The sequence below is a fragment of the Littorina saxatilis genome, linkage group LG17, assembly GCF_037325665.1.
Source record: "Littorina saxatilis isolate snail1 linkage group LG17, US_GU_Lsax_2.0, whole genome shotgun sequence".
Lineage (NCBI taxonomy): Eukaryota > Metazoa > Mollusca > Gastropoda > Littorinimorpha > Littorinidae > Littorina > Littorina saxatilis.
In genome coordinates, this window is record NC_090261.1 from 69,275,399 (window position 1) to 69,300,035 (window position 24,637).

General features: G+C 41.5%; 1 protein-coding gene across 4 annotated transcripts in view; it reads right to left on the reverse strand.

Annotated features, from left to right (window-relative positions):
• The window catches only part of LOC138952350 (spectrin beta chain, non-erythrocytic 5-like), a 281,446-nt gene that overhangs the window by 120,597 nt on the left and 136,212 nt on the right, over window positions 1-24,637 (reverse strand). For all 4 annotated transcript variants that reach the window (XM_070324002.1, XM_070324003.1, XM_070324001.1 and 1 more), the window contains exons 19-20: window positions 16,917-17,030; window positions 7,696-7,908 (exon numbers count right to left, since the gene is read on the reverse strand). In XM_070324002.1, coding sequence (XP_070180103.1) covers window positions 7,696-7,908; window positions 16,917-17,030 — 327 coding nt within the window. The remainder of the gene's footprint in view (window positions 1-7,695; window positions 7,909-16,916; window positions 17,031-24,637) is intronic.

Sequence of the window (24,637 nt, forward strand, 5' to 3'; positions counted from 1 at the left end):
GGGAAAGTTTGCCTCACTAAAAGCAAGGGTACTCACTCTTTCACAACCCATATAAACCTGACAGAGTTATTTCTGAACATTGTCTACTGACTACCCTTCGTAGTGGTTGCAGTGTATGTGTGTGTGTGTGTTTGTTAGTGTGTGTGTGTGTGTGTGTATGGGAGGGGGGTCATAGTGTAGCAGACGATAGTCACCGCGAATCGAAATCTGCTGAGCCAGAGAATGAAAAGCGTCCTCCAAATCGTGGTTTTCAAGCATAATGGCTCACCCTACACAGTCTTTTATTGGTGTTTTACCGGTCGTGTTTCCCAAGGCTTGTCAAGATTTGCACAAGATTCGAAGAGTTTTACTTTCAAGAACTTAAGTTAAAGGTTTGAAAAAGTTTCAGAGAACTGGTGTCTGTTTTAGTTAAATCAGCAAAGCTGATTGTTTCAGATGCAGTATGCAACATATAATCCAGGGGCGGATTAGGGGGGGGGGGTTGTTACAGGGGTTCCTGACCCCTCCCCCCCCCCACAAAAAAGGTGTGTTTTTTCTGTCTGTAAAGCCGGGGGAAGAGTTAATTGTTTAACTGTCACAGTATGAGACATGTTTTCCTTCTAACCATACTATATGACGTTGGGAGCAGATATCAGTGAAGATAAATTGCCATTATTTAATACTAACGTTAAAAGTATTAATGAGTGGCTGCTGACACCAGTTGATCATGTTTAGAATCAAGGATAAGCCACAAATTGTTTATAAAATAGCTAAAATTCTTCAGCTTCAGCTTTGCCCTCCAGACCCCCCATCGGGACTCTAGACCCCAGGTTGTAACACACACACCCCCCCCCCCCCCCCGGCTTAACAGCTCCCCCCCTGTAATCTGTGTTCCTAAGACAATGATTGTATGTATTGGTGTTCCCCTCTGGAGTCTTGTGCTTCAATGTTGCGGTGACTTTGGATGAGCCAACATATTAGCCGAACATTTTCCAAGATGTCCTAAAGCTTTCTGACAGTTTCGGCCAAATGTCCCAACATTAAAATGTCTAGCAACACCCCTGACATACATACACACACACACACACACACACACACATGCGCTCAAACACACACACTCACATACACATACTATTACACACACACACACACACACATCCACTTAACTTCGCCCGAGGCAACACAAAACCTTTCGATACCAGTTAAAAAAATAAAAGGAGCAGGTTATATGCGAGCACTTAACGAAGCACTTAGATTATATTTTGAATTCGGCACGACATATACATCTCTTTCTCTCTCTCTCTGCATGGTGGGCGGCGTCATTGATGTTCCCCTGTCAGTGGGGTCAACCACCGGTCATGTCACGAGTGGTTCTCTCCAAATATATGTCACACCACTTATTCACGAAATAGCTCAAATTAATGAAAAACAACACCGATGAAAAAACAAACAAGACGTGCCTCCTTGAGCCTCACTTCCATAGTTAAACCTCTGGGATGTCAAAAGCGAAACAAAGTTTTGGAAGACGTAATAACACGAATAATGGCGTCACGTAAATATTCTGCATGTCTCCCAGAAACTGACACAGAATTTCGAGAATGAAGTTTGTCTCTGTAGCTTTATCATATCAGCAGGAGAAAATTACTCGTAAAGTCACCAATAGGCTGTGCATGTATCGGTATCGTATATCATTAAAGGTCTCGCAGACACGATCACGCTCACCACTTCACAAGGTCTATGAGCATCCTGTCACACAAACCAAAAGCCCATTTCATGGTTGCATTTTGTGCAGTGGCATATTTTTCTGAATACATTTTGTAGATTGACATAGGTGTCACTTACAAAATTATGGGAAGGGCTATGACGGCTTACTAGTGCCAAAACCTCATAATTGTAATTATCAAGGGAAAATTAGTAATGTTCCCTTGATAATTACCATTTTCACGTGTTTATTACTAATTTTCCCTGGAAAATTACTAATTTTCCCGGAATAATTACTAACTTTCACCTGTTAATTACTAATTACTAGTTTTGGCTCACTTCCTGATGGATTGCTAGTGCCAAAACTAAAAATTAGTCATTTTCCCGTGAAAATGACTAATTATCCCGTGAAAATGAGTAACTAACGAGTGAAAACAGTAACTGACAGCGTTAATTAGTAATTATCACGTGATAATGGGTAACCCCAGGTTTTGGCACTAGTAAGCCGTCATAAAGGGCTCCTAGTATGGACCACAGGCGGAAGGTATCGTCCACTGGACTACTACTATCACAGAAAGACTACAAGGTACGTCACTCACCTTCGAGTCTTCTGTGTTCTTGGAGTCGCTTCCTGGGGGAAAATATTGTTCAAGACGGTTTGCCTCTTCCTACAGTCTGTGTAAGGTCAAATAAATACAGTTGAATGATTGTTTGAACTGTATGTACCTTTAATTTTCAGCTTCCATCGGTTGCAGGTTGTTTTTAACCATCATTTGGACGAATCTTCGTTTGCGAGCCGCTAACATCCACTTTGCGTCAAATCATGCATCCGCACCGAATATGCATACCAGCGCTCATTGGTTAATAACAGGATATTCGATGATTATTTTCCCGTGGGTAGCTTCCCTTTGCTGCACAATATTTACATATGTTTTAGACCAATGAGCGCTGGTATGCATATTCGGTGCGGATGCATGATTTGACGCAAAGTGGATGTCAGCGACTCGCAAACGAAGATTCGTCCAAATGTTTTGTAAACTGCGACAGGGCAGCACTCATCGTTCGACGCCCAAGCTTTCGGACAGACATCACGCACAGACTTTGGATTGTCGCCCTGGCATGTTTTGGATTGTCTTTCGCAAAATTGGAGATATTCTCTGCCATTACTGTCTTCATGTAAGGACACGTCTCCCCACTGCATGTGCCTGTGAGGAGTCACGCTCGGCTGCGCAGATCAAAGTTGACTGTGTTTTGCCACCACAGAGTATTCAGGATTGCTTCTGGATCTGCGACTCGGAGCTGTTTTGTCTGCCACAGCTTGTCAACATCTTCATGTTTCAGCGGTTGACCCCTGTTAGGTAAGTTGCCACAATTAACCTTCCTGTTTAACAATCTTCTGCTTTGTCTTCACGACTTCTCTCAGTTAACGGATGCACAGTACTTTTTAGACTTCAACTGTCGATGGATGCTGCTAAGAAGGCCCCTCAGCGTGGATGGTTCATACTCTTTGCCATCCGGTTTTTTCAAACTCATGAAAAAAGAGCAGAGAATTTTGCATAATTCTTGTGGTTGGATGGTGCTAATCACGCCTAATGTTTCTTTTGTCCCCGTGTTTCGCCATAAACGTCGATAGGCGACGTATATCCCTTTTTCGGAGAGTGTTCTTGTTCTTGTTTGTCTGAACGAATGAGTCTATTGGAGAAAAATCATAAATCATGAATGACTCACTCTTTTCTTCATCGACTTCGTCATTCGCGTCATCACCAAACATGTCTTCGAACAGCTCATCACTCAAAAATTCGTTCAGTGTTGACAAATCGGTTTTCGTGGCAGTTGCCATTTTGTTGCAAAAGTAGTTCTTCATGAATGTGTAATAACTACCTTCCGGTTGATCCCATGTACTACTAATTTACATAGCTTGACCTTCCGGTTGACCTCATTTACATGATATACACACGTGTGATTTGAACGATTTTTATCTCACGGGTATCTCTCTCACGTATGTAGGATAAAAAACAATTTTGTTCGCTGTATTCACACTTTAAAAACAGTTGCAGAAACACAAACTTCAAAACCGTTAGGCTTTTTCTCTTTTGTTTTCACTTTTGGCAGCGTTCACTCTAAATTCGCCGCTTAAAACTGACTCGTTTCTGTCCACAGCCAAAGCTGTAATCACACACATATGACAGCCAAGACCGTCTTTGATACATTTTAGAAGTGTTGACCTCGAGTTTCTACTGCAAACAAAAACAAAAGCAAAATCTCAAATTACGTGTGTGTTGCTATAATTATGGGACCATCTTCAACAAATCGAAGAAAATAAAAGCTAAAGGCTATTTTCATTAATTCATCTAGAAGCTTGCTAAAAAATAACCCATAACTAGCCCTCGAGATTTAAAACAAATATAGGGCATATAATGTAAATGAGGTCGTGTCAAACTAGTCTGGCAGGGACCTGGAGTGCTATTCACAAGTAGTGAGACATTTGAAGGGGTGTCAGCGGCAAAAACATTCTTAGCTACTGCGGTGTAATTTCCGATTTTAACTGTTATACCCGTTTGACTTGGAATAAAGGCCGTGAAAGGTGAATGCTCGCCTAATAGGCTACTGAGCTTTACTGGCCGATGTGAATGCGTTATATATTGTGTGTAAAAAATGTCTGTTTGTCTGTCTGTCTGTAAAAAATTCCATTTCAAACGGCAGAAATTAATATGTAAGCGCCTAGGGCTATATCTAGATTAGGCGCATAAAAATGATCACAATAATAATAATAATAATACATGAGTCAATTATTAAACCCCTCTAGATAATGAGTTTGTTACCTCGCTTCTTGCCCTGTTCGCATGCGCACAAACACCCTTATCAAAGAAAATCACCGCCACTCGACGCTTCCTACCAGACAAGATAACCACGGTCAGCAAGGCGACCGATTGCGTCAGACTCAGATGCGGACACAGCCATCCGAACATCAAAAGATTACCCGGCGGCAGTTGCCGTTAGCCTCTGACATATAGCGCCGAGAGGTAGGTCGCGCAAGTTTAAAACCGTCACGTGACTTTAGCGGGTCGTATACCACTCCTGCTTTTCCACTGAAGTCAGCGAGGCAAACGGCATTATGGAAACTCTTATGTCTGCTGTTTCTTTTATTTGTGTGGATTTTATTTCGCTGTCCTAAACCTGTAAAAGCCTCCACTGATATACAACTAATACAAAACCTTTTAATACATGCAGGTTCTATGCGAGCACTTAACGAAGCACTTAGAACAGATTATATTTTTACTGAGTAGCGGTGCCGTTAGACCGTAAGGTTCCAGACATTTACAGGGGATAAGGCCATCCCTCCACATTGACAAATACCAGTACTCAACAACCCGAGTAATTTCTATGCAGAGTTTACATCCAATTCAGATTAGCAGCCGCACGTTTGTGTAGAACTTAGCTAATGAACAAAGCCGCGTATAGATCAACACAATGTACCAACAATCAACACGTCATTATTGTGGTAGTTAGACGGGCGAAACGTTTTTACCACTAAATCAGTGATAATTTTATGTGTACGCCCAGGCTCCTAATATGGTCCTTTTGTGATTTCTTCTGTATTCAATTTTTGCTGAATGTCTATCAAAGCTTATTCACTCTATTTAGGCCTAAGGGTTAACCTAAGAGAGAAGGACTAGCAAACACAAAATGAAACTTCTTCGCAAGAAAACAAGCTAGTTAGGCCCCCCCCCCCCCCCCAAAAAAAAAGTCTGTTTACGGTAACATAGGCAAAAAAATAGGGTCGGTAGGTCGGGATTTTTATTTTTTATTTTTCCAAAAAACCCATATTTTTATTAAATTTTAAGTTATTTTGCCAAAAAACAGAGACCTGGTTTTTTTAAAGTTTTTTTCTCCCCCAAATGCCAAAAAAAAAGTCTAGGGTCGCGCGAAAAAATAGGGTCGGTCGGGATACCGTAAACAGACTTTTTTTGTTTGTTGGCCTTATCAGCATGAAACAAAAAGTGGTCCATATTAGGAGCCCTAAGCGTCCCCTAATTAAAAAACAAAAAGTGGTCCATATTAGGAGCCCTAAGCGTCCCCTAATTAAAAAACAAAAAGTGGTCCATATTAGGAGCCCTAAGCGTCCCCTAATTAAAAAACAAAAAGTGGTCCATACTTGGAGCCCTAAGCGTCCCTTAATTAAAAAACAAAAAGTGGTCCATATTAGGAGCCCTAAACGTCCCCTAATTAAAAAACAAAAAGTGGTCCATATTAGGAGCCCAAAGTGTCCCCTAATTAAAAAACAAAAAAGTGATCCATATTAGGAGCCCTAAGCGTTCCCTAATTAAAAAACAGAAAGTGGTCCATATTAGGAGCCCTAAGCGTCCCCTAATTAAAAAAACAAAAAATGGTCCATATTAGGAGCCCGAAGCGTACCCTAATTAAAAAACAGAAAGTGGTCCATATTAGGAGCCCTAAGCGTCCCCTAATTAAAAAACAAAAAGTGGTCCATATTAGGAACCCTAAGCGTCCCCCAATTAAAAAACAAAAAGTGGTCCATATTAGGATCCCGAAGCGTCCCCTAATTAAAAAACAGCTATTCAATGTGTATGTCTTTGTGTCCACGAGTGAAAGTCCAGAGAAAGTCCGTCAACAGATCAAAGAGAAACATGATCAGCTATTCAATGTGTATGTCTTTGTGTCCACAAGTGAAAGTCCAGAGAGAGTCCGTCAACAGATCAGAGAGAAACATGATCAGCTATTCAATGTGTATGTCTTTGTGTCCACGAGTGAAAGTCCAGAGAGAGTCCGTCAAGAGATCAGAGAGAAACATGATCAGCTATTCAATGTGTATGTCTTTGTGTCCACGAGTGAAAGTCCAGAGAGAGTCCGTCAACAGATCAGAGAGAAACATGATCAGCTATTCAATGTGTATGTCTTTGTGTCCACGAGTGAAAGTCCAGAGAGAGTCCGTCAACAGATCAAAGAGAAACATGATCAGCTATTCAATGTGTATGTCTTTGTGTCCACAAGTGAAAGTCCAGAGAGAGTCCGTCAACAGATCAGAGAGAAACATGATCAGCTATTCAATGTGTATGTCTTTGTGTCCACGAGTGAAAGTCCAGAGAGAGTCCGTCAACAGATCAAAGAGAAACATGATCAGCTATTCAATGTGTATGTCTTTGTGTCCACGACTGAAAGTCCAGAGAGAGTCCGTCAACAGATCAAAGAGAAACATGATCAGCTATTCAAGCAATTTTTCTGAACCTTCCACAAATGGCTGAAAGAATAGATCTGGTTTCCCGAACCTGCTGCATGAGGACAGACTACTACGTGATCTCAGTTTGTGGGAACAGATTTTTCACAATACACTGTTCATGTGACATTAATTTGTGAGTAAAGACTTAAATGGTCTCCATTTACTCATCACAATAAATAAATTATATGACTTTTACTTAAAAAGAAGATCAGATCTTCAATGTACTCCCCGACACAGTGGCATGGTGTGTGTGTGTGTGTGTGTGTGTGTGTGTGTGTGTGTGTGTGTGTGTGTGTGTGTGTGTGTTTGTGTGTGTGTGTGTGTGTGTGTGTGTGTGTGTGTGTGTGTGTGTGTGTGTGTGTGTGTGTGTGTGTGAGTGTGTGTGTGTGTGTGTGTGTGTGTGTGTGTGTGTGTGTGTGTGTGTGTGTGTGTGTGTGTGTGTGTGTGTGTGTGTGTATGTGTGTATGTGTGTTTGTGTGTGTGTGTGTGTGTGTGTGTGTGTGTGTGTGTGTGTGTGTGTGTGTGTGTGTGTGTGTGTGTGTGTATGTGTGTGTGTGTGTGTGTGTGTGTGTGTGTGTGTGTGTATGTGTGTGTGTGTGTGTGTGTGTGTGTGTGTGTGTATGTGTGAGATAGTCTGTTAAACACACACACAAACAAACAGACAGACACACACACAAACAAACAGACAGACACACACATGTACACACGAGTCATGAAGTCAAAATCTATACAAAAACAAACCAAAAAGGACAGCAGAAAAAACAAGCATGACCTACCTCGCCCTTGTCGACCTTCAACCCTTGTCCTTTGTAGGCGTACATGGCTTTGACCTGTGGGATTTTGCGAGATTCCACGACGTCCTGCAACACTTCCTTCTCTACGACCTCCTCCACCTCAATCTCCCTGGGAACGTCCACCACCTCTTCCACAAAATCCTCCTCCTTCTCCACTTCGCCGTTCTCCACTGGAATGAACTTGTCTGGAGAAATCTGCACAAGTAGTATCACAAGAAACACTGATTGAAAACACTGATTATTGAAAACACACAATTTTTGGACAATGAGCTAGGTTATATACTTTTGTCCTCAATCTTGACCAGTGCATTTTATACTAGTCCAGGAAGGTCATTTGCTGTCTGCTCCTATCACTGTATCAGCAGAACTTTTTCCAAAATGACGAAAGTTTTGCCATCATTTCGGCAGTTCTGCTGAACATTTTGGAAACCACCCTCAGGAGAAAGGCAAAGCCAAAGACTGCCTTGATCAAAAATTAAAAAATTACCACACAGTTACGGCCTTTACGGATAATTCATTTTCTGCAGCAAGTCAGTAATGCCAGTAATTAATGGTTCTTCTTGCTCTTTTATCTCCACTACACTCTTTACTGGCTCTTATCCTGCTTACATCACACTGACAATTATCTCCACTACACTCTTCACTGGCCCTTATCCTGCTTACATCACACTGACAATTATCTCCACTACACTCTTCACTGGCCCTTATCCTGCTTACATCACACTGACAATTATCTCCACTACACTCTTCACTGGCCCTTATCCTGCTTACATCACACTGACAATTATCTCCACTACACTCTTTACTGGCCCTTATCCTGCTTACATCACAGTGACAATTATCAACACAAATTGGACTCAAAATGTGGTACGGCATATTCCTGGTAGCACCATTTGTATGGGAAATTTCTTTTTCATTCCCAAAATGAGTAGCTCAGGGCCCTATAACTGTAAGTCATTATAGTGTGAAAAGTATGGGTACAGTGGAACCCCCTTTTAAGACCTCTGTAAAATTACCCCCATTTTAAGACTCCTCCTTATTAAGACCTTTTTTCTGAGACTTTCAGTTCATAACCTCTGTAAAATTACCCCTATTTTAAGACTCCTCCTTATTAAGACCTTTTTTCTGAGACTTTCAGTTCATAACCTCTGTAAAATTACCCCTATTTTAAGACTTTCTTTCTTTATTTGGTGTTTAACGTCGTTTTCAACCACGAAGGTTATATCGCGACGGGGAAAGGGGGGAGATGGGATAGAGCCACTTGTCAATTGTTTCTTGTTCACAAAAGCACTAATCAAAAATTTGCTCCAGGGGCTTGCAACGTAGTACAATGTATTACCTTACTGGGAGAATGCAAGTTTCCAGTACAAAGGACTTAACATTTCTTACATACTGCTTGACTAAAATCTTTACAAAAATTGACTATATTCTACACAAGAAACACTTTACAAGGGTAAAAAGAGAAACAGAATCCGTTAGTCGCCTCTTACGACATGCTGAGGAGCATCGGGTAAATTCTTCCCCCTAACCCGCGGGGGGTCATTTTAAGACTCCCTGCTTATTCAGACCCGAGGTCTTACAAGGGGGTTCCACTGTAGTGCATTTCAGGCACAATTATTTTCCTAATTCCACTAGCACACTGACCACTATGGGCTCTAAATGGACTAATAATGCTTTATACCCTCAACTGCACACTGAACACTATGGGCTCTAAATGGACTAATAATGCTTTATACCATCAACTGCACACTGACCACTATGGGCTCTAAATGGACTAATAATGCTTTATACCCTCAACTGCACACTGAACACTATGGGCTCTAAATGGACTAATAATGCTTTATACCCTCAACTGCACACTGAACACTATGGGCTCTAAATGGACTAATAATGCTTTATACCCTCAACTGCACACTGAACACTATGGGCTCTAAATGGACTAATAATGCTTTATACCATCAACTGCACACTGACCACTATGGGCTCTAAATGGACTAATAATGCTTTATACCCTCAACTGCACACTGACCACTATGGGCTCTAAATGGACTAATAATGCTTTATACCATCAACTGCACACTGACCACTATGGGCTCTAAATGGACTAATAATGCTTTATACCATCAACTGCACACTGACCACTATGGGCTCTAAATGGACTAATAATGCTTTATACCATCAACTGCACACTGAACACTATGGGCTCTAAATGGACTAATAATGCTTTATACCATCAACTGCACACTGAACACTATGGGCTCTAAATGGACTAATAATGCTTTATACCATCAACTGCACACTGAACACTATGGGCTCTAAATGGACTAATAATGCTTTATACCCTCAACTGCACACTGACCACTATGGGCTCTAAATGGACTAATAATGCTTTATACCCTCAACTGCACACTGAACACTATGGGCTCTAAATGGACTAATAATGCTTTATACCATCAACTGCACACTGAACACTATGGGCTCTAAATGGACTAATAATGCTTTATACCATCAACTGCACACTGAACACTATGGGCTCTAAATGGACTAATAATGCTTTATACCATCAACTGCACACTGACCACTATGGGCTCTAAATGGACTAATAATGCTTTATACCATCAACTGCACACTGAACACTATGGGCTCTAAATGGACTAATAATGCTTTATACCCTCAACTGCACACTGAACACTATGGGCTCTAAATGGACTAATAATGCTTTATACCATCAACTGCACACTGAACACTATGGGCTCTAAATGGACTAATAATGCTTTATACCCTCAACTGCACACTGAACACTATGGGCTCTAAATGGACTAATAATGCTTTATACCCTCAACTGCACATATCTGAACACTTTTGTCAGAGCTGTACATGTCGGGGGCTGGTTTCAGGAGCCGGTTTTCCTGGGTTCCGGAAACCCCTTCCCCCTTCCTACGCTAATTTTCAACAGCATCAAGCGAGCAAGTCTACCAAGAACACACACGGAGTCATAGGCACAGACACACACAAACAAATCAATGTCCAGTGATTTATCTTTTCCCAACATTGACTCACAGAACCCGACCGCAAGCTATTAATAAATCCATTCTCCTGCCGCAGTATTATCACGCAAGTTTTACAATTGATGCTTTGATATAAAATGGATTCTGTAATATAATTTTTGTTCCCTCCAGACAAATTGGTTTACCCATTCAACTGATTACTATTTGCAAAACAAGAGATACAGCATCTTCATTTGCATTTGTTCTAACACGCAGCCCATTCAACTCTCAGCTAAGGGCTGTTGCTTGGATTCAGTCCTTGTGCAGATTTCCTGAAATGGCCTTTAAGCTTAAGAAATGTTTGGAGGTTCTTGGCATTACCTTTCCACAAACCTGATACACATTTTTTGGGTTGCTCTGCCAAAATGATGACAAAGTTTTTGGTGATTTGGAAGATATGTTTCATTGTTTTGCAGATGCCAAAACTACTGTTGTTACACATAATGTGAACAGAATTCTCTCATATTTAAATTATTTGTTTTGTCTCAATTGTGCTTGGTTTCAACTTTACTGAGCAGGCTAAAACACAAACCAAACAAAAATCTATGTAACCCAACTCAACCTAGCTAAAACACTTATAAAAGCAAACCCCGAGTTCTCATCCTAAAAGTTCATACATGTACTGCAATTATCCAACTTGTCAGAAAGAAACGACATGGCTTAAATTAAATAGGCAGACATTAGAGAGTCAAAAACCAAAATAAACCAAGAGAAAAGGTAAAAAGCTACAAACACTAAACTATAGAAATAGCACCTGAAAGAGAGAGAGAGGGGGGGGGGATGTCCTAATTAATAAAATGACACAGAGGCAATTAAACCAAGAGAACATTCCCATGCTTTGAGGAAGGGTAGTGGTCAAGCCATCAAACTCACAGCTGGTAAACAATTACTGTGGCAAGTCACACATGGACAAAATAAACAACGGAAATGTATTTCTATGTTGGGGAATCCCAAGCTTTCAGGAAGGGGCGGGGAGCCTTCAAACACACAGTTGGTAAATAAATACTGTCACAAGTCACACGTCGACAAAATAAACAACGGAAAAGTATTTCTATGTTAGGGAATGCCGGCTTTCAGGAAGGGGAGGCAGGCGGCCTTCAAATGCACAGTTGGTAAACAATTACTGTGACAAGTCGCACATCGACAAACACAAACAACATAAGAGTATTACTATGTTAGGGAATAAAAAAAACCTCTGGCACACAAAAAGGATGAAGACCCTGTTAGCCTGAAAGCTACAGCGTCAGCTCAGCCATTATGTGCAGGAACAAAAGACATCCATCAATGCCAGCGGAGATGGTCAAACAGACAAACAGTTAGGAGCCCTGGTGAAACAGACAAACAGCTAGGAGCACGCAATCTAAACCATTGTCCCTGCTACAGTGGAACCCCCTTTGACAACCTTCAGAAAATCCGAGAAATAAGGTCTTAAAAAGGAGGGAGTCTTAAAACGGATCGGTACATTTACAGGCTATGCACAGAAATTAAGTCGGAGAATAAGGTCTTAAACGAGAGGAAGTACGTCTTAAAATAGAGTTAAACTTACAGTGGCTATGCACATAAAATAGAGTTAAACTTACAGTGGCTATGCACATAAACACATAAAATAGAGTTAAACTTACAGTGGCTATGCACATAAAATAGAGTTAAACTTACAGTGGCTATGCACATAAAATAGAGTTAAACTTACAGTGCATGGCTATGCACATAAAATCTGAGAAAGGCAGGAGAAGTCTTAAATTGGGGGGGACGTGTCTTTATAATGATTTTTTTTTACTGAATATCCATAGCTGATGCTTAGATAACCGTAAAATATACCATGAAAAATTCATGAGACTGCAGCAAAACTCAAGGGTTTATGCTTGGTTTTTTTTGTCTGCTTGTGTGTTGAAATAATCAATTTGTTTGAGTTAAACTAGCACTGAACAGATATCAGTGCCTGAGATACAGTCATTTAGAGAATGACCTGGAGTAAGGTATTGGAAAATGTCCCAAGCAAATGTAAAAAAAAAAGCCCTTTGATTGAACCAAGGTTTTAATGTTTTTGTTTTTTTATTACTTATACTCATAGGTCTCTGTGGAAAATGCTTCTTCTCATAAATTGCACCATCTCTCAAAAGAAAACTGCAACCTCTTTCAGTAGAAGGACCCTTGCTTATTCCATACTGGTCAAAACTTTCTCAGGCAAAACTAGGCACATCATTCACCCCTTGTAGCAAGAAAATGTGTTCTTAATGTCAGAATATGTTCCGCTCTCTCAAACAGCTTTCATTTCAGCAATTTTTGCCTGACTTTATCCTTAAAGTTAAAGTTTAACTGTAGCTTAAAAAATAAAAAGAACGTATATGATCGGTCCAGCAGCGGCAAAACAATATCAATACATTTTATTTCAATTTACAAATAACCATAGTTACCACCCACCCATCCCCTCCCCGCATACTTTATACTTACTGTTTACTTTGCAAAAAGACCAGTTTGCTTTGGGGTTTCTTTTTTTATCCTGATCTCTCTTTAATGACTTTAGTTCCGTTCCACTGAGGTGCAAATATTTGGTAATGCACATTGATTTTTGTTGTAAAGAAATCAATCTTCACTCATGCCTCAGACTCCCATATCCCGTGACTGCAGAACCTGATGAATTGAATGTGGCATGGCTTCCGTCTGCGTACTTCCGATAGGGAAGATCTAATCACAGTTTGTTTGCCTGCGGGCATGCACCTAATGATTTACAATCAAACCCCCATTGTAAGACCCTACATTTAAAGTCTTTTCCTCTTTAAGACTTTGTGTTTGTTTGTTTAACGCCCAGCCGACAACGAAGGGCCATATCAGGGAGGTGCTGCTTTGACATTTAACGTGCGCCACACACAAGACAGAAGTCGCAGCACAGGCTTCATGTCTCACCCAGTCACATTATTCTGACACCGGACCAACCAGTCCTAGCACTAACCCCATAATGCCAGACGCCAGGCGGAGCAGCCACTAGATTGCCAATTTTAAAGTCTTAGGTATGACCCGGCCGGGGTTCGAACCCACGACCTCCCGATCACGGGGCGGACGCCTTACCACTACACTAGGCCAACCGTGCCGGTTTTGTTGTTGACTGTCAGTTGATGTCTGCTAATTGACCTCCATTTTAAGACTCCCTCTCTTGTAAGACCTGTCTAGAAGCAAATCGAAAAAACCTCTGTTGCCAAACAATCGGAATATGAACAATAACTCATATTATTCCCCCCTCTGCTTCTTTCTCTCTGTAAAGGTGTAGGGCTAGTTATTTTTCGGTAACTTACCCAACAACCAAAATCACTTACCCAACAACGGGCCTGAATCCTCGATAGCTCACATGTTGATGAGTTAGACTTTGAGGGAACTACTTTAGCGATTGAAAAGTTCCGAACGCTCCAATGTACGAAACATACATCTCTAGACCAAACAATACAAACATAGCCTACTGCATTTAAACTGGCAACTACAGGCTTGAACACATTAATCTCCATATGAAATCTATGAGTTTGGTTGTTTTCTAAATCCAAATCTAACGATCAGTGCAGAGAAACTCGCTTTAGATCTCTTATGAGTGCACACAAACTCCCAAGGCAATTAACTCGCGTACGACAAGAGTAGTTCCCCTTCCAAATTTTCTGAACTGAGTTGCTTGGACAAGAGACTGCAATCCGACGGTTAGTTTTCGACAATATTTCATTTTATAAACAGATCACACGCAACCAAATGCACACATCGCATCAATTTAAAGAACATACAGCGGTTTCATACACTATTTTGCCCCAGAAAACGGAACTTCATACAGTTTTTAACGTTGGAACACGGGTGCAAAAGTTCGTCTGCTTGTCCCATTCGAAGAAAGAACATTTCCTAAGCGATACCAAAACATGACCAGAACACACACTATCTGCCTTTACCGGCACAGCAGAATAACAACATAACTGTGTACTTGATTTTAGTCCAAAACAGGGAAACTGACAAGAAGTGTTAACAGAATTGATTGATTTTCCCTGAACTATACAACCGCGCATTGCTCAATCGCCAGCGCAGGTAGACTGGTTGAGTGATTTGGATTCGATCAAACTTTCGCACAAAAATTCCTCTTTTCTTTGAATAACTGAAGAAAGGAGGAATAAAGAGGTTACATACCTCGTCTCAGTGATTATTAAAAATAATGGTCTCAGTTCGCGGTCATGAAAAAGCTCGCTGAAGCTCGCATTTTTCATGATCCGCTAACTTCGACCATTATTTTTGATAATCACTGAGACTCGGCATGTAACCTCTACATACCATGCTATTCGACTAATGGTACATATGTTATCGTAGTCCTGTGCACGTCGCGTGTTTTCAATTTGTTTTTATTTGTTCACTTTTTTTCCTTTTTTTTTTTTTGGTATTGAAAAGCCTGTAAAATCTAAGACATTAACCCTTTCGCTGCCAATCAAAACTTGCGTATGTGCATTCCTGACTGCCAGGGAATATTGGAGTTCGGGGTGTAATAATTCACAACAAATTCTAGCTCCAAACTGGCAGTAGGTAGGTAAGTAAAACCTATGTTATTTTTAAGGGAAATTGAACCAAGAATCTGTTTTTAGTGTCTAATCATGGAAATAATAATTAGTTTGGCTTATAATGATGTTTAAATATGAACTTTTGAAAAATCAGTCCGGCGCATCTTCCGGTGCCTGTGGATCAAACACAGGTGGCTGTTTTGCTTGCTCCAAGAAAGGATTATAATCACTATCATCTACCTGTTTCCAACGAATCGTCCGAAAGAAGATCTCCCCCTTCCCCTGTCAGTATCCATAATCATTTGCACCGCCTGTAGCGTCAGTCCGGCTTTGTTTTTCCCTACTAGGGCCCGGTCGACTGTCACGCGTTAGCCATTTTGACGAGTCGAGATTTCTCTCCCCTACCCTGTCGCCAAGGCCGAAAATAGCCTTCAGACGCAAAACCGCGTCACCATTTATGTTTATTCATGAGAATGAGGTATCCTACCAAGCCATTGGCTGCTATTTGTGTGTCAGCAGTGACATAGCATTTCTGGAAAATCCCGGAACGGAGAAGACGGGTAAACCCGTCTTAAGGCGCTGCGGCTGCACAAGCGCATGACGGGTATACCCGTCCTAAGGCAGGCAAGTGGTTAATAAAAAATAAAAATAAAAATAAAAAAAGACCCGACTGATCCAGATTTGTGGAGGTCTTCAAAAGGAGGTTCCATTGTACAACCTTCATGCTGTGAGACGGACTTTAATCAGGAGAGAGATGTTTTATTGATGTTGTGGTGGTGTAAAAAGGAGGTTCCATTGTACAACCTTCATGCTGTGAGACGGACTTTAATCAGGAGAGAGATGTTGTATTGATGTTGTGGTGGTGTAAAGCTGATTCTCATGTTAAAGAGACAGGTACAAACAAAACAGATATACATAAATACAGACAGAGCTACCTGTGATGTAAGGACCCTCTGTTGAGAGGACACTTCTCTTGAGGAAACTCTTCCATAGTTTTCCCTTTGTTGTATTACCTCCACCCAACTATACCTTTGTTGTATTACCTCCACCCAACTATACCTTTGTTGTATTACCTCCACCCAACTATACCTTTGTTGTATTACCTCCACCCAACTATACCTTTGTTGTATTACCTCCACCCAACTATACCTTTGTTGTATTACCTCCACCCAACTATACCTTTGTTGTATTACCTCCACCCAACTATACCTGTTATGACAGGCCACCTGCAATGTAGGGACACACTTTGGGCTGACCCCAAGGGTGTCCTTTCATGGCAGATACAGTTTTAATGTGCATAGATCCCTCCTCCCTTTACCTGTAGTTAATAACTGTGTATGTAGTGCCCCACTGCTTTTTATATTTAAAAAGCGTTCTAAGCCGCACAAAATCAATTCTTAGCAGACAGGAAGTCTTAAAATGGAAGTAAATGTACCTTTGTATATGAAATGAGAGGAAGCTTTATGTGCAAGACATGAGAAAGCATCATGGTCATTAAAGGGGTTTAGTCTTGAAGTAGTGGTAGAGGTGGGGTGGGTTGTGGTTCATTTTCACTGTAAAATGACTCCTTGAACTACCACACCCCTCTACCCCCTTCCCTCCCCCCCCCCCCCCCCCCCCCCTGGAATTTTCTTGTACTCACATTGTGTTCGCTGGCAGCCTTTGTCATGAGTACAGCCAACTCCTCCAGACGTTTTATTTCAATGTTGAACGCTCTGATGTCTTTGTCCAGCCGGTTATGGCGTGATAGCAAAGCCTGAAATGAATCACACAAATTGCATTGTTATACAGGAAAGCAAAAACAAGAAAAGCAAGATTCTTGTCTGCAAAATCAATGATTCAATGGAGATTTGCCTTCAGCATAACAACCTCCACAATTATTTCAGTCATAAAATGTACAACAAAAAACGATATTTATTTGAACATAAAAACAAAACATTGTGTATATTTACTTGTACTTGTAGATTCTATGACTTGCAGTGTTTAAATCTTAACTCATAAAACCTACAACTACAAAATGATGCTTGATAGAAAGTAAAAATCAAAACTCTTCATGGAGTTACAGATATTATACCAGGAAGTTAAATTTAACTCAGTGCGGTGTTATTCCCAGGCTTCGGTCTTTGGTCATTTACGCATACTTTTTTTGATCTGAAGCGTTGTTCTGACCCCAGGCCAATCGACTGTCCGATAGCTTGGACACATGGGGTATCTTTTGACTTAACTTTTTTTTTGCAGCCAGGACACTGACCGATATATATTTTGAATCCAGGTCAAACTGACCTGTTGTTCTCTGTGTCTGGGAAAAACACTGTCATCAGATATTCTACTAATGTGGTTTTTCTACTAATCAAGACTAATCTACAAATGTGATGTCTTTGGTTCAGGTGTAATAATAGAAGAATTAGGGTACCTGCAAGAGGACTAATTAGCGTTATTGCTTTCATTAGCTAGTGAGTCAGACAACGAGTTAAACAGCACGTCCATTTACCAATTCATTAGACATCACCATGGCAACCTCCCCACAATTACCAACATCAACATATTCACAAGCAAACAGCTGTGTGGATATCAATGGAAAGACATAGAGGCTAACAACACAAAAGTTCTGGTTAATGTAACAACCCCCCTCCCCCCCCCCCCCCCAAACAAACACACACACATGCTCGCACACACACAAAGAAAGTATGCATGTACGTCAAAACTCAAAATTAAAGACAAAAATACACAAAAACTCAGACTAAACCCAATTTGCACAAATTCAAGTGTGTGTGTAGACTACGGTGAACTCGTAGGGGGTAGGGTGAAGGATTGGGGGTAGGGTGTAGGGTGAAGGATTGGGGGTAGGGGTGGGTGAGAATGGGTTGACAGTTGCACCAAAAAAAAGGGTGCGAGGGGTTAATGGCAAAACAAAAGAAGGGTGGGTCAGGTTACATTAACCAGGTGTGTCCTCCCTCTCCACCCCCACCCCCCACAGGTTACATTAACCAGGTGTGTCCTCCCTCTCCACCCCCCCACCCCCCACAGGTTACATTAACCAGGTGTGTCCTCCCTCTCCACCCCCACCCCCCACAGGTTACATTAACCAGGTGTGTCCTCCCTCTCCACCCCCCCACAGGTTACATTAACCAGGTGTGTCCTCCCTCTCCACCCCCACCCCCCACCATGCCTAGTGGCAGGTGGACATAAATGTCACTCTTTACAGAGTGGAACTGCCCACTGTGCCATTAAAAGGAGGATCCTTTACTTAAAAAAAGTGTGTGTGTGTGTGTGTGTGTGTGTGTGTGTGTGTGTGTGTGTGTGTGTGTGTGTGTGTGTGTGTGTGTGTGTGTGTGTGTGTGTGTGTGTGTGTGTGTGTGTGTGTGTGTGTGTGTGTGTGTGTGTGTGTGTGTGTGTGTGTGTGTGTGTGTGTGTGTGTGTGTGTGTGTGTGTGTGTGTGTGTGTGTGTGTGTGTGTGTGTGTGTGTGTGTGTGTGTGTGTGTGTGTGTGTGTGTGTGTGTGTGTGTGTGTGTGTGTGTGTGTGTGTGTGTGTGTGTGTGTGTGTGTGTGTGTGTGTGTGTGTGTGTGTGTGTGTGTGTGTGTGTGTGTGTGTGTGTGTGTGTGTGTGTGTGTGTGTGTGTGTGTGTGTGTGTGTGTGTGTGTGTGTGTGTGTGTGTGTGTGTGTGTGTGTGTGTGTGTGTGTGTGTGTGTGTGTGTGTGTGTGTGTGTGTGTTGTGTGTGTGTGTGTGTGTGTGTGTGTGTGTGTGTGTGTGTGTGTGTGTGTGTGTGTGTGTGTGTGTGTGTGTGTGTGTGTGTGTGTGTGTGTGTGTGTGTGTGTGTGTGTGTGTGTGTGTGTGTGTGTGTGTGTGTGTGTGTGTGTGTGTGTGTGTGTGTGTGTGTGTGTGTGTGTGTGTGTGTGTGTGTGTGTGTGTGTGTGTGTGTGTGTGTGTGTGTGTGTGTGTGTGTGTGTGTGTGTGTGTGTGTGTGTGTGTGTGTGTGTGTGTGTGTGTGTGTGTGTGTGTGTGTGTGTGTGTGTGTGTGTGTGTGTGTGTGTGTGTGTGTGTGTGTGTGTGTGTGTGTGTGTGTGTGTGTGTGTGTGTGTGTGTGTGTGTGTGTGTGTGTGTGTGTGTGTGTGTGTGTGTGTGTGTGTGTGTGTGTGTGTGTGTGTGTGTGTCTGAGTTAGTGTTGCTATGTTCAACTTTCTTTCTGTGCTCATTTGTTTTGTTTCAATGTCAACAGTCTTTCCATTTCTTAATATCAAATTCAAAGCTGCCTGCTGATTGCAAACATAGCCTTGTATTTCTTAATCGTCAACTCCGCAGCAGCTCCTATGTGTGGTAAAAGATTCCGGTATTTCACATACACTTTTAAGGGGCCCGGTAGCTCAGTTGGTAGAGCACTGGACTTGTGATCGGAAGGTCGCAGGTTCGAATTCGGGCCGGGACGGACACGGGTCAACTTTATGTGCAGACCCAGAGACGGAAGCCATGTCCCACCCCCGTGTCATCACAATGGCACGTAAAAGACCTTGGTCATTCTGCCATAAGTGCAGGTGGTTGAATACACCTAAACACACAAACACCTGGGTAGCGCGACTCCGTTGCTGCTAGCTTTCCACTGGGAGGAAGCGACCCGAATTTCCCAGCGATGGGATAATAAAGTAATGAAAATGAAATGAAAATGAAATGAAAATGAAATGAAAATGAAATGAAAAGCCCTCAAGGCACCATAGCATCAGCTTGATTCATTAGGAAACAGAGAAAGTATGAACAATCTATTATCCTGCATGTGGGAGAGACCACCCATGAAATAACAATATCACAAACGTCATGTGCTTGCTGTTTCCTGGGGAAGAATGTTTAGAACTAACAAGTCATTCTATACTTTCGAGACTGACGTCTCTTTGCTTTGACGTCAAAGATTGCACGAGGCTTTAGATGAGATTCAGAGATTCCATCTTCTTCTTCTACTTGGCGTTCGCAGCTTATCATTTGCGTAAGCGCGTGTACACGTGGTTTGTTAGAATGCGCTGTACGGCCCGGGTCCTCCGTCTTCAGCATTCGGGGTTTTCTGTCGGGGTTACCTCACCCTTAGCTCATGGCCCGTACGTCCTACCCTGAGAGCACAGTGGGGAGGATTTGCCGGGATCCCACCCGGAGCTAGGGTTTTAATGTGCCCATAATCGCATTAGATGAGTCCCGTCAATGGACGATGGAGCATTTCAAAGGGGGTAGCAGTGCCGCCTGCTACCCCACTCCGCCCTGGTAGGAAACACCGCCAGTTTGGTCTGCGGCCGCAAGCGGCTGATTTCCATATCTGAAGACCGTTCCCCTATCCGCCACCCGGGGACGCGCTGGGTTGGGGGTGGTCGCCCCACTGAAAATCCCACACTGGGTTAAGGAAGATCAGCCTGTCCCAGCAGAGATTCCATAAGAAGCGTCCTCAATTTGGACGCATCGACTCCGGGTTGTTTGGAGCTTCTGGCCTGGCTTGCAAGTACAGTATATAGGCTAAACAGAATACTACATGGCCTGGCTTGCAAGTACAGTATATAGGCTAAACAGAATACTACATGGCCTGGCTTGCAAGTACAGTATATAGGCTAAACAGAATACTACATGGCCTGGCTTGCAAGTACAGTATATAGGCTAAACAGAATACTACATGGCCTGGCTTGCAAGTACAGTATATAGGCTAAACAGAATACTACATGGCCTGGCTTGCAAGTACAGTATATAGGCTAAACAGAATACTACATGGCCTGGCTTGCAAGTACAGTATATAGGCTAAACAGAATACTACATGGCCTGGCTTGCAAGTACAGTATATAGGCTAAACAGAATACTACATGGCCTGGCTTGCAAGTACAGTATATAGGCTAAACAGAATACTACATGGCCTGGCTTGCAAGTACAGTATATAGGCTAAACAGAATACTACATGGCCTGGCTTGCAAGTACAGTATATAGGCTAAACAGAATACTACATGGCTTGCTGTGACGTCGTACCAGATTTACACTCGTTAGTGCTTTCGCTCGAAGTTCAATATTTAAAAGTAACTCGTGTAAAGCTGGTACAACACAGCAAGCCATGTAGTATTCTCTATTTCTGGATAATCGTCTCAGTCACTTAAGTTTCAAGAGATTTTTGTTTAAACTACGACTTCAAACCCAATATAAATAAACCAAATAAAAATACAGTGTAACAAACAATCAGGTTTATGATCAAACAAAGGAGTAATAACACATTTCCTTTATGTTTATTTTCAGTCACTGAAGTACATACTCGTACCATACGTCCGGCAGTGTAGTGAACTCAACAATCAACAATCAGGGTAATTATCAGGCCATGAAGTGACAAAATGAGCAAAGAATTTTGCACTGCTCATTGCAGTCATGCACGTCACACGTTGGACATCCCAACTCAGTGAAAAGTCTATAATACTTTATTAAGACCCAGATCATTACCATTATATACTGACTCACACTATAATATAATTAACCCACATCTGAAAGCCAACATCAGTCGGGTAACAAAAGAGACGACATAATAAGAACAGATACAGACAGGGCTAATATCACTCTTCTTTCTATGGGAATCTTCCGTGAGAAAAAAAGATCAAGCAGACATGCCATTAACCTATTAAGCATTGATTTTTTTACCAACCTAGCTGCTTGTCAGACATACGGGAGATGTTTCTTTTCAAGGATGGTTCACCCGATACATTCTTTGCTGCTTCCTGCGCCTCAAACTTTTAATGCAGTGGTACCTCTGTCTAACGTCTTTGAAAATGTAGCCGAAAGTCGTTATATGGAGGGGTTGTAACAAAGTTTGGGTTTGTTACGTCCATGTCCGGGTTCGTCAATGATCCGGAATGACATGGACGTTTTGCTTGATGCCGCCCGCAAAGTGATCATGTTATTCTTTCCTTAAACGGTTATTGTTACCATGCAGGTGACTTAAATTAATAACCCACATGCAGCTTTTTGGCTTGTTTTATCCAGCCCCATAAATACTTTTTGCTTTTTAAATTTGTTATTCAATGTTCTTCAGCATCCTTTGCTGTGTTTAGTTCATGATTTATAACACTTACACTGGTTGTCATGACAAATGTTGCGTTAAAGTTGTCGTACTGTGACAGTTGGTTGTCGCAAGATATGTCGCGGTACAGCGTGTATCTGTTACGTCAGTTTCGTATTTAGGAACTAACATGCACCCTTCACCCAAAGATAACGCACAATGGGAACTCTGACCACTTTTCGTAACTTTCTCTCTGTAAATTAACCATGAGTGGCATAATATAATATGTATTAGGAATTACACCAGGGTAAGGTTTAAGCTCTCACATTGCAAAAAATGTCCAATATATTGAGTTTTCTTCTGCACATGTCACACAGTTATAAGCATGTGCTCGAGTACGGTCCAAATGTCATCTATGTACAGATGTCACGATATTGGAGTTGATGTAAAGTTCTATTTTAAACCATGCCACTGCACTTTCAGCAGGGGAGACCCACTTAAACACAAAACATGTCTCTTTTTGTGAGCAAGAAAATGAAATTTTTTCTCCTCAATTTTCAGTCATAAAGGTCTCAAAGTACATATAACCTGTCAATATGCAGAAATACACTTGATTGTTTGTTCGTTCATGGGCTGAACCTCCCACGGCTTTTACGTGTATGACCGTTTTTACCCCGCCATTTAGGCAGCCATACGCCGCTTTCGGAGGAAGCATGCTGGGTATTTTCGTGTTTCTATAACCCACCGAACTCTGACATGGATTACAGGATCTTTTTCGTGCGCACTTGGTCTTGTGCTTGCCTGTACACACGGGGGTGTTCGGACACCGAGGAGAGTCTGCACACAAAGTTGACTGAGAAATAAATCTCTCGCCGAACGTGGGGACGAACTCACGCTGACAGCGGCCAACTGGTTACAAATCCAGCGCGCTACCGACTGAGCTACATCCCCGCCCTTACACTTGATAAACTGCTATCTTTCCAAAACAAAGAATAGAAATTAGAAAGATTGGTTAATTTACGTAATAAATCTAGAGTGCTTGTGGCTATTTTGTATTTTATTTCATTATGCATGAAGAAAGGGATGTTTATGCCCTCTAAATGCAAATGACATGTGCAAAAAGAATAAGTGAGAGTAATTTGTGGTACTAATCTCCAGGCACCGGTGAGAACAACAAGCATTGAAATGAATAAGTGACTTCAGATCTGTGCACACTCAAAACGCTCATCAGTAGTAAACAAACCAAATTTCAGTAGTTTTTAAAATGTTTTAATAGTAAAAGCTGTAACGACAGTTCAAAGGTCAAAGGTCTCCTTTGCTGGATTTTACGATCTCCAGGTTGTCTTGAGAATAAGTGGACTTCCAGCACTGTTGTGCCGTTTTCTTCTTCTTTTGTGACAGAGCTGGTGGTGTCTCCTCTTCACTATCTGAATATCGCACTCTTTTTTTCTTTTCCATGTTTCACTTCAATCACAAGTTGCCACGCAGACGCTGGACAAACTAAGTCTAAGAACAAAGACTCAATGCGGAGAACACGCGCGCTTCCGGTAAATCGGAAAATGTCTTTTCAGCGCAACGGCCAACTAATTGGTCAAAACAAAAAAAAGTTTTTTGTTTTTTTGGGCGTAAAATATCGGAATTTCCGAATTTTAATTAAAAATCCGTAGCACCGTATTCTGCATATAAAAATCGGAGAAATTACGGAGAAACCGTAGATGTGCACAGGTCTGTGACTTTCATAATCAAACATTAAACATTCCATAAATTTAAACAACTTGTTGTTTTTCTCCTAATTCTTTCATATATATATATATATATATAAAACTTATCATGTTTTCAAGCCTTAAAGTTTGCATTCATAATCAGTTGCCAAATGACATGAACCGTTTAAAAAACCTTTTGACTAAAGTAGACACCTGTGTTGGCTATCAAACAAATCGTACACCATTTTCATAAAAGAAAAAAAGGTTTCATTACAGCATGATTGCATTTTTTAAACTTTAAAGTAAGACATTAGACAGGTTTAACTGTTACTCAAAAGAACGTGCTTCATCCATTTCAACGGTAAGGCTGCCACTTCTGGTTTGAAGGAACCTTTCTTGCAGATCATTTTAATCCCTGGGTACAAGATTACTGGAGAAAGAAAAACAACTCTCACTGATTCAGCCATAGCTCATTGTCTTTTCAAGGTCTTGAAGACGCATTCAGTTCACTTCCTTGTGTCAGCTATTACCTCATTTGTACTTACTAAGTGCATAACTATAGAGAATTCTCACAATTTCTGCCTAGGAGAGTTCATCAGGAATTAATTATATAAAAAATATACATTAATTGGTCCTTACACGAGGAGTCAGAACAAAGTAC